The sequence below is a fragment of the Orcinus orca genome, chromosome 8, assembly GCF_937001465.1.
Source record: "Orcinus orca chromosome 8, mOrcOrc1.1, whole genome shotgun sequence".
Taxonomy (NCBI): domain Eukaryota; kingdom Metazoa; phylum Chordata; class Mammalia; order Artiodactyla; family Delphinidae; genus Orcinus; species Orcinus orca.
In genome coordinates this window covers 15,863,776-15,878,735 of record NC_064566.1, presented here as the reverse complement: position 1 = coordinate 15,878,735, position 14,960 = coordinate 15,863,776, and the positions used below count along the sequence as shown (strand labels likewise).

At 47.6% G+C, this 14,960-nt stretch overlaps 1 protein-coding gene across 7 annotated transcripts in view; it reads left to right on the top strand.

Annotated features, from left to right (window-relative positions):
* Nucleotides 1-14,960, top strand: part of ACCS (1-aminocyclopropane-1-carboxylate synthase homolog (inactive)) — a 34,800-nt gene that overhangs the window by 9,685 nt on the left and 10,155 nt on the right. For 5 of the 7 annotated variants that reach the window (XM_049714209.1, XM_049714208.1, XM_049714211.1 and 2 more), the window contains 10 exons: nt 162-259; nt 838-915; nt 1,880-1,980; nt 2,622-2,711; nt 4,661-4,706; nt 4,822-4,963; nt 6,579-6,721; nt 6,828-6,981; nt 7,123-7,216; nt 7,555-14,832. In XM_049714209.1, coding sequence (XP_049570166.1) covers nt 162-259; nt 838-915; nt 1,880-1,980; nt 2,622-2,711; nt 4,661-4,706; nt 4,822-4,963; nt 6,579-6,721; nt 6,828-6,981; nt 7,123-7,190 — 920 coding nt within the window. In that variant the 3' untranslated portion in view covers nt 7,191-7,216; nt 7,555-14,832. Of the gene's footprint in view, nt 1-161; nt 260-837; nt 916-1,879; nt 1,981-2,621; nt 2,712-4,660; nt 4,707-4,821; nt 4,964-6,578; nt 6,722-6,827; nt 6,982-7,122; nt 7,217-7,554; nt 14,833-14,960 lie in introns of those variants that run through there. The other 2 variants (XM_049714206.1, XM_049714207.1) reach the window with 2 other exon arrangements.

The window sequence follows — 14,960 nt, the reverse complement described above, 5'->3', positions numbered from 1 at the left end:
GGATCCCAGCTTTAGAAAGGGTTTTGGGAACTGAGAGAGGGAGCGTGTTCCCCAGATGTTCCCCAAGCACACTGAAGGCTTGGAGAGGCGTGGGGTCAGTGGACGGGGGTCTGGGTGTTCCGGCCAGAGGGTGACGGGCCCTGGCCCACTCCTGCCCCCAGAGGCTTTCCTGATCCCTGCCCCTTACTACGGAGCCATCACGCAGCATGTGTATCTCTATGGCAACGTCCGACTGGTCTGTGTCTATCTGGACAGTGAGGTAAGAGTTCCTGGGACTCCAGGTTGGACCTGGGCCTTCCTGTAGGCCGAGATGTTCCTCTGTCTGAATTTGAGGGTAGAAATGAGAGCAAGTCCATGCCGCGGCCTCTGGGGTTATGGCTGAAAGGAGGGTGGAGCCTTCTGTTGGCCACGGCTGCCCTTGCCTAGGTGCCCTGGGGACACCCGATCTTCCACCTCTGAGATCCCTGGGGTCGATGCAAAAGCCAAGGGCAGCCCAGGGAGACCACACCGGAATGGTGGGGTGAGAACGGGGCAGAGCAGACCTCAACATGGAAGCCCACGGACCCCAATCAGTGGACCTCAGGGGGCTCTTCCCCAATCCTAGGAGCCGTGAGGGTGTCCCTGATGTGATGGGGTGGGTGGCAGTGAGAGAGGAGTGACCCCCCTGTGTTTTTCTGAGATTGTTCTAAGAGGAGGCTGGAGATGACAGGGGTAGGAGAGGCCCCAGCGCCCAGGTCTGGGGGCAGGGTCCCTGAATTTGGCTGGTGGCCCCAGCGTCCAGGTCTGGGGGGGGGGGTCACTGAATTTGGCTGCTGGCTTTTGTGGATCTTCTTCCAGGTCACTGGGCTGGAGACACGCCCCTTCCAGCTCACAGTGGAGAAGCTCGAGATGGCGCTGGAAGGAGCTAATTCTGAGGTCTGGGGATCAAATTAAACCCAAGGCTGGAAGGCGGGGGGCCTGAGCAGGGCATGGACCCCCTTCCTGTGGCTGATCTCCTGGGAGTAGTGGTGGCACTCTGTGATGGGGACAGGGGGTAGGGTGGTAGCATGGAACCGTTCTGGGGGTCAAGCAGGAGCCTGCCCATGGAGGGCTTCCTGCTAGAGAAAGACTCTGAGACTCTCAGTGTACAGAGAATCAACTAGAGAGCTTGATTAAAAATACTACCCCCCCGGGCTTCCCTGGTGGTGCAGTGGTTGAGAGTCCGCCTGCCCATGCAGGGGACACGGGTTCGTGCCCCGGTCTGGGAAGATCCCACATGCCGCGGAGCGGCTGGGCCCGTGAGCCATGGCCGCTGGGCCTGCGCGTCCGGAGCCTGTGCTCCGCAATGGGAGAGGCCACAACAGTGAGAGGCCCGCGTACAGCAAAAAAAACCCACAACTACCCCTCACTTCTCCCGATTCTGACTCAGCAGGTCAAGCATGGAGCTTAGAAGTCTGGTTCAGCAGTCTCTCTGGTGATTTGGGGAGGTGGTCCCCCTCACTCTGAGGGGATCTGAGGCCTCCCGAAGAAAGGCATAGACCAGCAGCCCTCCAGTGGTTCCTGTCCAGTCCACTTTTCAGAAATCTATCTATCTGTTGTTTTTATTTTAACCTTGGTCATAAAATCCATATATGCCCACTGTGGGAATTTTAAAAGTACAAACCGCCACCCCTAATTCTACCAACAAAGGCAACTTCTACTGGCGTTTGGGCATATTTCTCTCTGAGCTTTGTTCTCTGCATTTGTTCTCTTTTATAGCTGATACGATGCTGCAGATATAATTCTTTGCCCTTATTCGTTTCGTGTTGGGTGGTGAACACATTTCCCTGGGATCCGGCCCAGTGGGACCGTGTGGCCTTGGGGAGGAGCTGAGGGTCTCCTGTCCCACTGATGGTTTCAGGGTGTGAAGGTCAAAGGCCTCATCCTCATCAACCCCCAGAACCCTCTGGGTGATGTCTATTCCCCAGGAGAGCTGCAGGAGTACCTGAAGTTCGCCAAGAGGTGAGGCACCCCACGCTCACCCCGTAAAGCGTGTGACGGATCAGGGTTCTGATGTGAGCTTTGGTGCAGGTCCTGTTACCCCCTTTACCCCACTGTAGGTTTCTACCTGCTTTGGCCCGTCCTGGCAGTGGAGTCAGGGGGTAGGGGTTGGTGGGATGCTACTTCTCTCTTCCTTTTTATAACAGCAGCTGCTATTATTGCCCGCTCTAGGGGCCCCGCCCCCTGCTAAGCACCCTACATGCTCCAGCTCATGTAATCCTCCCAACGACCCTATTAGGTACAGATACTGTCATTATCCCATTGACTGCAGCTTAGAGTGAGGGGTGGAGCCAGCCGTGAATCTGGGTCCGCCTGTACGTAACTGTCTTGCACTTAACTGTGGCTGGAGGTGCCCGAGGGCTCCGCCTCCCCCGTCCCCCCACATTGCTTCAGAATCCCCACTGTCATCTGCCTTGTGTGTGCACGGCTTCTTGTTTGTTTGAAAGAAATAGACAAAAGAAGGGTGTTCCTGGAAAAAACAAGTTTGGTAACCCTGGGCTAGACCGTGGTCCTTCTGGATTTCTGATTCACTGCCATCCCACCCTGGGGGATGCATTTGGTCTACCAGCCAATCTCTCTCCTCCCCCCGACCTGCCCTCCAGGCATGAGCTGCACGTGATGGTGGATGAGGTCTACATGCTGTCTGTGTTTGAGGAGTCGGTTGGGTACCACAGTGTCCTGAGCCTGGAAAGGTGAGCTGACTCTGCCAGTCCTGCGCCCCTCCGCCCACCCAGGACAGTTCCCCTTCCTCCCAGCTAATCCTACTGTCCTCAGGTCCCCTAACGAGAAGAAGGGAGGCTGGGCCAATCAGTGGTTTTCAGATTGTTCTGTGGTGGTTCTGAAAGCTCCAAGGAGTGGTCTTAGGATTCCTTGAGGGAAGGCTGGGAGGGTGGGAAATGGGCCTCCTCTGCCGTTTCCCTCATCTCCAGAGTGGCTCCATTTTCATTCATTCACTCATTCATTCAGCAGATACTTCTGGGGCCCCCTGCATGTGCCAAGCCCTTCCAGCTATCGGAGCTTTTTCATTAGATTTAGTTTGAGTCAAGAACGTGTGGCCAGAACACCTTTGGAAACAGTTGGATCGGATCATCTGTAAAATCTGCACGTCTGGCACTTAGGGATTCTGACGGTTCCTGATGCTCGTTGAGATCTTTCAGCCCTGCTGAGTCCTTTTGTTACCGGAAGGGGGGCCCCTTCCAGGACCCGAGAGTGGGCTCTTGTCTAACACTCCGAAATGAATTGTCTGAGGAGACACACGTACTGACAAAGCAAGAGACTTTATTGGGAAGGGGCGCCTGGGTGGAGAGCAGGAGGGTAAGGGAACCCTGGGGAACTGCTCTGCCACGTGGCTCGCAGTCTCAGGTTTTAAGGTAATGGGGTTAGCTTTCCAGGTTGTCTCTGGTCCATCATCTTGCTTGTGCCCATACTTGATCCAATTCAAGGCCCTTCCTGGCGGTCCGCACATCTCTCAGTCAGGATGGTTTCCCGTGTGAGGGTTTCTGGGAGGTTGGTAGAACATATTATGGGCTGGCGTCTCCTCCCTCCTTTGGGCCCCTCCTAAAGTCTTCCGGCTGGCGGTAGCTTGTCAGTTCCATATTCCTTAGCAGGACCTCTTGTTGTGAGATAACTTGTGCAAGTGGTGATTATCCTGCCTGGCCAGGGTGGGTGGTTTCAGTCAGTGGTTCCCGAACACTTTCCTTTGCCCTGCTCAGGCAGTCCTCGCGAAGCTCTGCCAGGTGGATGGCACGTAGGTTGTTCCTCCCCTTTGCTTATGGATTAGGAGAGTGAGACTCAGGGAAATAGGGATTTGTCACTTCCTGTGGGCCAGACACTATGCTGTGCTGGAGGTACATCAGTGAACAAGAAAGATATAGACCCTCCTTATGTGGAACTTGTCTTTCTAGCTGGAAAAAAAAACATCAAAAAAACCCCCCAAAACTTTTAGCAACTAGATGCACAGCTAATCATTTGATTATTGAAAAGCAGACGTCTGGAGAGCCAACAGAGGATCTGCCTGGGGTACCCAATTGGCCTGGTGTACTGGGAGGGGGTCAGAGAAGGTCCGCTTGAGGAAGCGATGCTTGAACTGTGCTCTACATCAGCGGCTGGCAAATATTTTTGGATCACATGGCAAATATGTTAAGCTTTACAGGTCATATGGTCACTCACTCAGCTCTGCCATTGTAGCATAAAATCAGCCATGGGGGCTTCCCTGGTGGCGCAGTGGTTGAGAGTCCGCCTGCCGATGCAGGGGACACGGGTTCGTGCCCCGGTCCGGGAAGAGCCCACATGCCGCGGAGCGGCTGTGCCCATGAGCCATGGCCGCTGAGCCTGCGCGTCCGGAGACTGTTGCTCCGCAAAGGGAGAGGCCACAACAGTGAGAGGCCCGCGTACCACACACACACAAAAAAATCAGCCATGGGCAGTACGCAGGTGGGAGAGCGTGGCTGTGCCCCCTTAGAGGTTCGTTTACAAGAACAGGCAGCAGGCTGTAGCTGGCTGACCCCTGCTCTAAAGGATGTGTAGGAATTGGTGATTCAAGAGATGAAACCAGACTCACCTGTCTCCTCATTTGTTCAACCAAACATGTGAACTCCGATGGGTCTGCGTTGCCTCTGTTCCCACCCTGTGCTCTCCGCAGGCTGCCTGACCCCCAGAGGACCCACGTGATGTGGGCGACCAGCAAGGTGGGTTCCTGGCTGGCCTTGGGGGTGTCAGGGGGAGGTGAGAGGGCAGAGAGGTGGGTGGAACCGGCTTCCTCTGGGAGGGATGTCTGCCTCCCACAGTGCCTTTCTCCTTCAGGACTTCGGGATGTCTGGGCTCCGCTTTGGCACGCTGTACACAGAAAACCAGGACGTGGCCACTGCGGTATCCTCCCTCTGCCGCTATCACGGCCTCAGTGGCTTGGTCCAGTATCAGATGGCACAGCTGCTCCGGGACCGTGGTGACTGCCTGGGCCTGGCCACCTGAGGATGGGGGAGGGTTGTAGTCAGACTGGGACTGGCCAGGGGTCATGGGTGCTTCTCCCATGAGATGAATTTAAGGTGGTGTTTGAGAGTGCCAGCTCTGAGCCCAAACCACGTTCATATCCTACTCGGTCACGTCCCGGCTATGTGGTCTATTCCTTCACCTCCCTGAGCCTCAGTTTCCTCTTCTGCAAAACAGGGATCGTAATGGTACCTGTCTTGTAGGGTTGGTGTAATTTGTCATTCAATTAGAATAGCACCTGGCATACAATAGGCACTTAATCAATATGAACTCATTATTATTAGCTGTGAGCACTTGAAAAAGAGCAGAAGCTACTAAGGGAAGATTGTTATAATGGAAGTGTCTCTTTCTGTGCAGGTCTATTCTGTTCCTGGGTTCAGATAGTGAGTTTAGATAGCAAAGGTTACCTGTAATTGCCACCATTCATTGAGCCCCGCGAGATGCTCTCAATCTCATTTGTCCCTCCCCAGAATCCTAGGAAGCAGGTGTTTCTGCATTTTCCCCATTATTTTATAGATGAGGAAAATCAGGACCGGGTAGTACACACCTGCTATAATAGCTAAATTTAAAAAGATCGTGATAGTATCATGTGTTCCTGAGGATGTAGAGCAGCTGGAACTCTCACTGCCAGTGGGAATGTTAAGGTGGAACAGCCACTTTGGAAAACAACTGAGCAGTTGATTATAAAATTCAACACACACTTACCAAATGGCCCAGAAATCCTACTCCTAGATATTTGCCCTTATGGTCACACAAAAACCTCTCCATGAATGTTTATAGCTGCTTTATTCATAATCACCCCAACCTGGAAACAACCCAAATGTCCTTCCACAAATGAATGGAGAGACAGACTGTGGTTCACCCTCACACTGGAATACTACACGGCAGTAAAAGCCATGAGGACACAGACCCATCTCAGAGGCACTGTGCTGAGTGAAGGAAACCAGTCTCAAAAGATTACATTACTGTATGATTCTACTTACGTGACACTCTGGAAAAGGCAAAACTACAGTGATGGAGAACAGACCAGCGATTGCAGGGAAGGGGGTGTTGTGACTTCAAACAGATAGCACAAGGGTGTTCTTCGGGGTGAGGGGACGATTCAGTATCCTGCCTGTCATGGGGGTTACACAAATCTATGCATGTGTTAAAATTCATCGAACTGGACACTGAAAACAAAGGTCAGTTAAAACAATGGGGATCAAGGAGGTGAAGTTGCCCAAGGCCTCACGCCTAGTCAGTGGCCACAATGTGATCTGAGCTTCCACCTGGGTGACTCGGAAGTGTCACTATGTAAGTGGGTACACCTCTGGTGAGGGTCTGAGTCCTGAGGGACTTTGTGTCTGGGCTCCTGAGAACGTCATGCAGGCCCTGGAGCCCTCAGGGCCAAGGATCTGGATTTAAGGTGCTTTTCACTGAATATTCCCATTGCCCCCAGTCAACCAGCTACAGGAGGGGCTCACCCAGCTTTGGCAGCTCATGGCCTTTTTCTTTTCAGCATTTAGACTCTCAGGCCAGAGCGGAGGGTTGATGGCGAGGTTGATCTTCTGGCTTCTCTTTCACCCAAACAGACTGGATCAACCAAGTGTACCTGCCGGAAAACCACGCCCGGCTCAAGGCTGCTCACACCTATGTCTCGGAAGAGCTCCGGGCCCTGGGGGTCCCCTTCGTGAGCCGTGGGGCCGGCTTCTTCATCTGGGTCGACTTGAGGAAGGTAATGCAGGTGGAAATGCAGGTGGTGGGGGCAGTGTTAGAGCTCCCCCCAGCAGGCAAGGGCAGGGGGTCTCATTCTGCATCCTGAGCGCCTTTCACCCTCCCAGTACCTGCCCGCGGCCACCTTTGAGGAGGAGATGCTGCTCTGGCGCCGCCTTTTGGATAACAAGGTGCTGCTGTCCTTTGGCCAAGCCTTCGGGTGTAAAGAGCCTGGCTGGTTCCGCTTGGTTTTCTCTGACAAGACCCACCGGCTTCGCCTGGGTAAGCGGTCCACCTCCTAACTGCGTCCTTCATTCTGCCCTCCCTCTTCTGGCCTCACCTGTGGCCCCAGCAGCCAGAGCTTGCTCGTCCCCACCCACCCAGCATCCGTGCTGACCCTCACTTCCCCTTCTCACATCCCAGGGATGCAGAGGGTCCGGCGGGTGCTTGAGGGCAAATCCCAGGTGGCAGAAGACGCCCCTTCCTGCTAGACCGAGGGGTCCGCACAGGTGAGCTGGTCGCTGTCTTGTGGCCGCAGGGCCTGGCAGCCCCTGTGAAGACTGATGATGGATGAGCCGTTTGCCAGGCAGATACCCTTCTTGGCCTTGCCCTTGAAGAAGAGCTGCTCCTTGCTCTCCCGGTGGCAGCGAGACACGCCTTAAGTCGTGGTCCATTCCCCTCCCCGGCTATTAAACAAAACCGGGAAAAGAACTGGAAGCCTCTGCTGTGAGTCATTTACGGAACAGGGGGAGTCGTGACTGCTCCTCCCCACAGCCCTCAGCCCCCCAGGACATGAAAACAAACTACCTGTACCCGCTTTTGTTGCTGCCTGCGTTCTTCTGTCTTTGTTGCCAGGGAAACAAGTCAAAGGAGCAACACACGTTAAGAGAGTGTTTGCCCCCAAAAGAAAAAAGAGTGATGATTTCTACAAGGAGAAAGGAATTAATTCTGTATGTTAAGATTACTCTCCCTGCACATAGGATGTGTGGGCCTACAGCACACCTGGGACCTGAGACCTGGGACATGGGACCAGCCCCCGCATGGGCCGAGGTGAACGGGTCCCCGGCGGGAGTCAGGAGGGGTGACTCTATCTCCGGGATACTCTTCTTCCCGGGAAGGAGCTGCCTTTACTGCTGGTCTCGAACCAGAGCGACCTAGCCGTGACTGTGCTGGGAGATGATGGGGCCCTGAACGGAGGCTGCAATGGGGACAAGCTCTGACCCAGGCTGGCCTTTCCACCTTAAGCATCAAAGGGCCGCTCACCCCTTCCCCAGGGGTGCTTTAGTTCAGAGCTCCAAGGAGCTTTCTGAACCAGCCTTAAAGCTGTGGGCTGAGGACCCTTCTCAGGTGCCGACACTCCTGTTTGGAAAAGCTATCTTCCTCTGTTCTTCTGTTTAGAGCACGTTGGTGAAATCAGCGTTTACTTTCTATAAACCATGCTCTATGGCTTAGGATTTGTCTTCCTCTTTCTGCCTTTCACTCATTCCTCCTTCCTCCCTGTCTTTTCTTGAATACCTTGTATGTGCCGGACACTGTGCTAGGTAATTTACATGCATCGTTTCTAACTCTAACCACCGTTGGAAGCTGGCAATATTAGCCCTCATTTTAGAGATGAGGAAACTGAGTCTCAAACAGATGAAATGATGTTTCTGAAGTTACATAGCTAAAAAGTGTCAGGGCCAGGATTCAAGTTCAGGTTGGTTTGGTTCACAATCTTTCCACTCCACCAAACCACAGTCCCAAAGGATTCTTGGACTTTTCCAGTCCTGAGAACCAGGCTTCATGCTGTCATCGTTTCACCTTTCATTATTTTTCAACATCGTTGGCTAAGTAGCACTCGTTTCTACTCCCACTTCCAGGATACGTTGATGCCAGGATTTGCTGTACTGGGATGCCTGCCGCTTTTCCGGCGGTCATAACAGAATGGCCACGTTGACGGCCCTACACATCCTCTCCAGAGACCTCTGTTGTGATGCTGCCACTGTTGTTGAGGGTCCCCTGTGAAGGACCCACGTGATGAATTCCATTTAGAATTTTCAGAAGGATGACTCCTAGCTCTCCCTTAGAGGGAATCCAAGCAGGTTTCCTAGCAAGGCTGACTAAACTAGGAATCTGGATCTGAACTGAGCTCATTGGTTTGAGTAGAGCTGGCTTGTGCTCTGCTGAATGGCTGTGTTCCATATGTCTCCCTTTCTGGAGCATGGACTGGACATATCCTACACCCACCTCACATCTTCTCTGCTCACCTTTCTGCTCTGCCAGTTACTACAGCCATCAGATTTTGTGTTCTCTCCTTCTCTTTTCCTCTGTGTGGCTTCATTTTCAGACATGCTCCATTCAGATGGTGGCAAGATGGCTTCCAGGCAGCTCCAGGTTACATGGTCCTTGTAGCAGACACCTACAGGGTATTAGCAAGATAGACACCCTTTCTTCCTCAGCATTCATTTCTCTCCTGCCATAGGAGGCCAGCAGGCCTTACCTCAATCATCTGCCCATCCAGGGGAACCCAGGTTCTATTCATCTGTCCACTCTGCCATCCTTAGTGGGTTGGCTTTTCCCCTTCAAGCTTATTTCCTCATTGTCTCAATATGGCTACAGAAGCTCCAAACATCACCTCCTCACCAACCACTTCCAGACACAGAAAAGAGAGTATGTTTTTCTGTTGCCTCCTTTTCATTTTATTTCATTCATTTAAAAAATATTTGTTTAAGCCTCAGATTTGTAGGAGTTCTTTATATGTCTGGAAATGAGTATTTATTTTGCCAGATACTCTTCATTTATTAACATTCACTTTATCATTTTCTTTATTCTCCTCCTGAACATGGAAATGACCTTAGAACACTTAACTCTCACTCCTTTATTTTCATCTCCTGCCATATTGTTGACTAGTATTTTAGTTAATGCCTCTTTGTTGTTGTTGTTTTTTTCTTCCTCTGGAAATTGTGCTTTGAAAAGTCATGACAACCCCAGTTTGGTAGAAGACCTGGTCAAATAGAACCTCCAGTTCTGATGTGAACATTTCTAACAACAGTTCTAAGGCTTCAAGACTCTCAACAGGATATTTAATGTTTGACACCATGTTTTCTCAGACTCCATCACCCTAAGTCAAAATTTAGGGCATTTGTTTTCCCATAAAGAGTCTGAAAAAGAGTTCAAAAGAAACTGAGAATAGTAGATGCCTATGGGGTAGGGAAACTGGGAGGATGGGAAACAAGGACAGGAGTGAGAATTTTTACTCTTTCTTTCACTTTTTTGGTTCTCCTGGGTTTGTTTTAATGCTTTTTGTTTTTAAAACCACATGAAAGCTGTATACAGAAAAAAAAGAAATAAACTTAAAAATTCTATTTAGGGAAAGTACCTAGGAGAGTTACAGATACCATCTAGGTCTAGTACTGGTCTCAGATGTCTTTTGAGCTTCTGCTAAAACACTGCATTCAATTAATTTTTAAAAACTGAAGTAAAGTTTACCTACAGTGAATTGGGCAGATCTTAACTGTAAGATTCAATGTCCTTGACATATATATATATATACATCTGTGTAACTAATATCCTATCCCCGTCATGATGTGGAACAGTTCTATTACTGCAGAAAGTTCCTTCAAGCTCTTATGTAAGCCTCCCAATCTCCTACAGGCAGCCACCACTCTGATTTCTAGCTCCATGCATAAAGTTTCCCAAAGGGATCATATAGCTGTTCACTTTTGTGTCTGGGTTATTTTGCTCAGCTTCATGTTTTAGGGTTCATTTACATTTACATGTATCAGTACTACATTCTTTTCTCTCTATGTGGTAATATCCCCTTTTCACTCCTAATAGTGGTAACTTTTGCTCTCTCTACTTTTGTTTTTGTCATGAACAGTCTTGTACTGGTTTTATCAATTTTACTAGTTTTTCACAATGAACTATTACTTTTGTTAATTCTATTGTATTTTTGTTTTCTAATTTGTTAATTTCTTTAGGTGTTTATATGAGTACATGGGACCTATAATTTTTGTATAAAGGGAAAATCATTATTTGTTGCTCCTTTCTTCTGCCATTACTTTTCCCCCCTCACCTGCCAAAGCTACTGTTATTCCCTAATTTAAAGAAAAAGTACAAAATATATGCATCTTATTGTACATACATTTTATCTCATAAGAAAAAAGGAACTGCAAAATATTGATCCCCAGTTAATGATATGCATTCAATAAAATATTCAGATGTAACTGCTGATATCTGCAACTTATTTTGAAATGTAGCAAAAAAATGATGCATCAGCAAATGGATAGACAGACGTGACAATACTGTAAAATATTAATTGCATAATATAGACAGTAGATATATGGGTATTTGCTGCAAAATTCTTTCCATTTTTTTTTTTTCTTTTTACCTTTCACCCTCTTCACCCATTTCTTCCACCTCTGGCAACTACCATTCTCTTCTCTGTGTCTATAAGCCAGGTTTTTTGTGTGTTTGTTTTGTTTTTTAGATTCCACATATAAGAAAGATCGTATGGTGTTTGTATTTCTCTTATTTCACTTAGCAGAATGCCCTCGAGGTCCACCCATGTTGTCACAAATGGCAGGATTCCCTTTTCATGGCTGAATAATATTCCATTCATCTGTCTATAGCTACTTAGGTTGTTTCCATATCTTGACTAGTGTGAATAATGCCGCAGTGAACATGGGGGTGATGGCTAGTTTTTAATCTCCAAATTTGTTGTTTTTATTTTTATAGTTTTATACAGCCAGTATTTGTTTTGATTTACCTATGAGTTTATCCATTTCATTACTTCTTTACTTCATCTCAGTACTTTCTTCTGGTTTTAATATTCTTTTTCCTGAAATACATCTCTTAAGAAATTCTGTTAGGGTTTACTGATGGTAAATTCTTTCTATCAGTGTTTGTCTGAAAATGTGTTTCTTTCGTATTCTTGAAGGATGGTTTCACTAGGTATACAATTGAAATTGACTGCTAGCTTCTTTTGGCACTTTTACCAGTATCTTATGACTTCTGTTTTTTGTTTTTGTTGAGAAGCCCACTGTTAGTCTTATTGTCCATCCATTACAGGTGATCATCTCTGTCCAATAATGGAAGATTCTTAGCGACTGTACCCTTGGAAACTGCTTCTACTGCATTCTCTCTGTTCCCTGTTTCTGGATACATCCTGGGTTTTCTTCCTTTATTCTCCCTCTCTTTCAACCTCCCTGTCCTATATTCCATCTCCTTGTTTTTTCTTGAATCTGCATTCTGGGTAATTTATTCAGATCTATATCTCAGTGTATTAATTGTATCTAATCTGTGATTTAACTTATGCATTGAATTTTTAATCTCCATTTTTATATTTAGTACTTTTTCAATCTCTTCCGTCTTTGGGGAAAAAACCATCTTGTTTCTTTCTAATATTTACAGTTCCATCTTTTAAGTCTTTGAGCACCGTAAACTTACTTATTTTATATCTATTTCTCATTATCCGGTTATCTGTAGTTTCTGCAGGTTAAATTTCTGCTGTTTGTAGTTTCTGCTGACTGGTTTATTCTTCATGCGCTTTGTAATTCCAGATTGTGAGTTTATGTTTGTCAGAATCCTGGGCAGTTTGCCTTGAGGGCATGACCCTCCAGAGGGGATCTATGTTTCCTTTGCTTCAAGTTACTCTTTAGGTGGGGAACTTCCTGGACCATGCTGGCAGTATCCATTCAAATCCCACCTTGTTGTGAAGCTTGGAATTAAAGCTTCTCAGCAGAGACTCTTCTTTTCCCATTCTCTGGACAAGACAGACAAGTTTTTTTTTGGTTTGTTACTGAAGTTGAGCACATTTTTCCAGCCATCCATCTCAATAGCCTAGCTTTACATGGTTTTCTCCACATCTTCCCATCTTGTATGCCCAAACTGTACCTTCAACACTCAATTTTCTCACTTCACCTTCATTTTTGGCTCCTTGTATATTTTCTTTACTTCTTTTGTGAGCTCAGTATCCATTTGAGAGAGTGTTCATTATATTTGCTCTGGTGTTGATAGGTGTTTTCTGGTCCACCCAGGCTGCCTGCCAGTGTCGTATAAGCTGACCCAACGTGAAATACCACAGAACAATTCTTTCACGGAGTCTTTTTTCTTGGGGAATGTACCTTTCTCCATACTTACAGACTGCTATCATGTAAAGGAAGTGGTAAAGCTGGCATTCATCTCCACACTAGCAATTGCTCTTCATTGTAAACTCTCTTTCAAAAAAGTGGCTGATGGGGCTTCCCTGGTGGCGCAGTGGTTGAGAGGCCGCCTGCCGATGCAGGGGACACGGGTTCGTGCCCCAGTCCGGGAGGATCCCACATGCCGCGGAGCGGCTGGGCTCGTGAGCCATGGCCGCTGAGCCAGCGCGTCTGGAGCCTGTGCTCCGCAACGGGAGAGGCCACAACAGTGAGAGGCCCGCGTACCGCAAAACAAACAAACAAAAAAACAAGAAGTGGCTGATGATGCCACTTTCCTTGAAAATCACACGCTTTTTAACGCTCACTTGCACTTCTCCTGGCTCACTGGGTACGCGGGACCCTGCATGGTCTTTGCTTTCTCCTGTACCTTCAGAGCAAGTAATGAACTGTCTTTCTACAGTCTCTCTTCTAACCACCGACCACAAGTACTTTTCTACCTTCTGAGACTTCAGGTCCTGGCCCACAGTTTTCTTTCTCATTCTTCTCTGCAGTCGCTCTCAGCTGCTTTAGCATCACGTAACTTCTAATATCACAGCTTCTTTACTTTCTCACCTCCAATTCCTTGCATGGTTTCTACCCCTAGAAATGTAGCCCCACCGTTTGAACCATGCTGGTTTAAAAGACACTTGCTCTTTCTGACTGCTTCTCCTTCTTTCTCACACCTGTGCCTTTGCTCATGCTTTTTTTTCTCTGAGGGAATGCCCTCTTCGTCCTCTATTTGTCAAAATCCTAACTGTCCTCCAGGACCAGCAAAAGTGTCAACTCTTGCGTGAGGTCTCCCTACATCTTTCCAGTTGGATGTGATCGCTTTCTCTCTTGAACCCTGTAGCACAGTGGTCCCCAACCTTTTTGGCACCAGGGACCGGTTTTGTGGAAGACAGTTTTTCTACCGACTGGTGGCAACCAGTACCGGCCCGGGGGTTGGGGACCCCTGCTGTAGCATTTTGTGTACATTTTCCTATGCCACTCTCCATCCTCTGCTTTGGTGAATCTTACTTGTGCATTTGTTTTCTTTCTATTGAGCTCCTCCCAGCGTCTGGGCACCCTTTATTCATTCAAAAACTACTCATTGAGCACTTCCTATGTGCCAGGCACTATGCATGTTTAGGGTTATAAAAAGTGAATAAGATAGGTTCTTCAAAGGCTATGCCTAACACGGGTCTTTAACACAGAAAGTCCTCATTTAATGAAAAAATAATTCATTTAAAATGTTTACAGAGAAAGACAAAGAAGAAAGTGAAAATGCTTTCCACTTATCCGTTTCTCAAATGTGGTGTATGTGTGCTAAAATTTCTTATCATTTTTTTTCGGGGGGGTGTGGATTTGAAGAGCAGAGCAAATGCTCTCTTAGATGTGGGGAAGCAGAATGTGTTTTCCTGTCTCCAGAATATTCTCATCCCAGTCTCTCTGGATCTTTGTTAAGCAGGCATTAACTCACAAGAATATTCTTGGAATCACTGTTGCTGCTGGAAGCCCCAGTGGGTCTCTAGACTCAGAATCATCCCTATGAATATTTATTTAAGTTCTAAGTGACAGCTTCCACCAGATGGTGCTGAGGTACAGCTGAGACCAGATGGATTTGGATTCTGCAGCCGTTGTCTGTAAACTGCATAGGCTCAGTGGGGTCATTTCATTAACTTCTCAATAACATCACTCTGCATTTTGATTGAATTTTTTAGACTCCACTTACTGTCTTATGACAGGGGTTTTGCTGTGCATGTAGGAGGCTAGATCACGTAAATAATACAGAAACAAAATGAAAATGAAAGTTTTTCTCCCCCATTTCTACCTCCACAATTAATCCCTCTAAAACTGTTTATTGCTTCTTGAATTATTTCCAGAAAAAATGTTATATATAAGTGCCTGAATCTAAGCATCTACATATATATTTTGTCTTGTTTCTGCATACATATATATGTATATTTTATTACATAAAAAGGATCATACTCGTCTACTGTTTTAAACCATGTTTTCATATTAACATGTCTTTGAGATTTTTCCATACCAACATACGTATTCATTCTCTTATTATTACATTCTAATAATTTATTTTGATTAATATCAAATTTTCCATAGTTT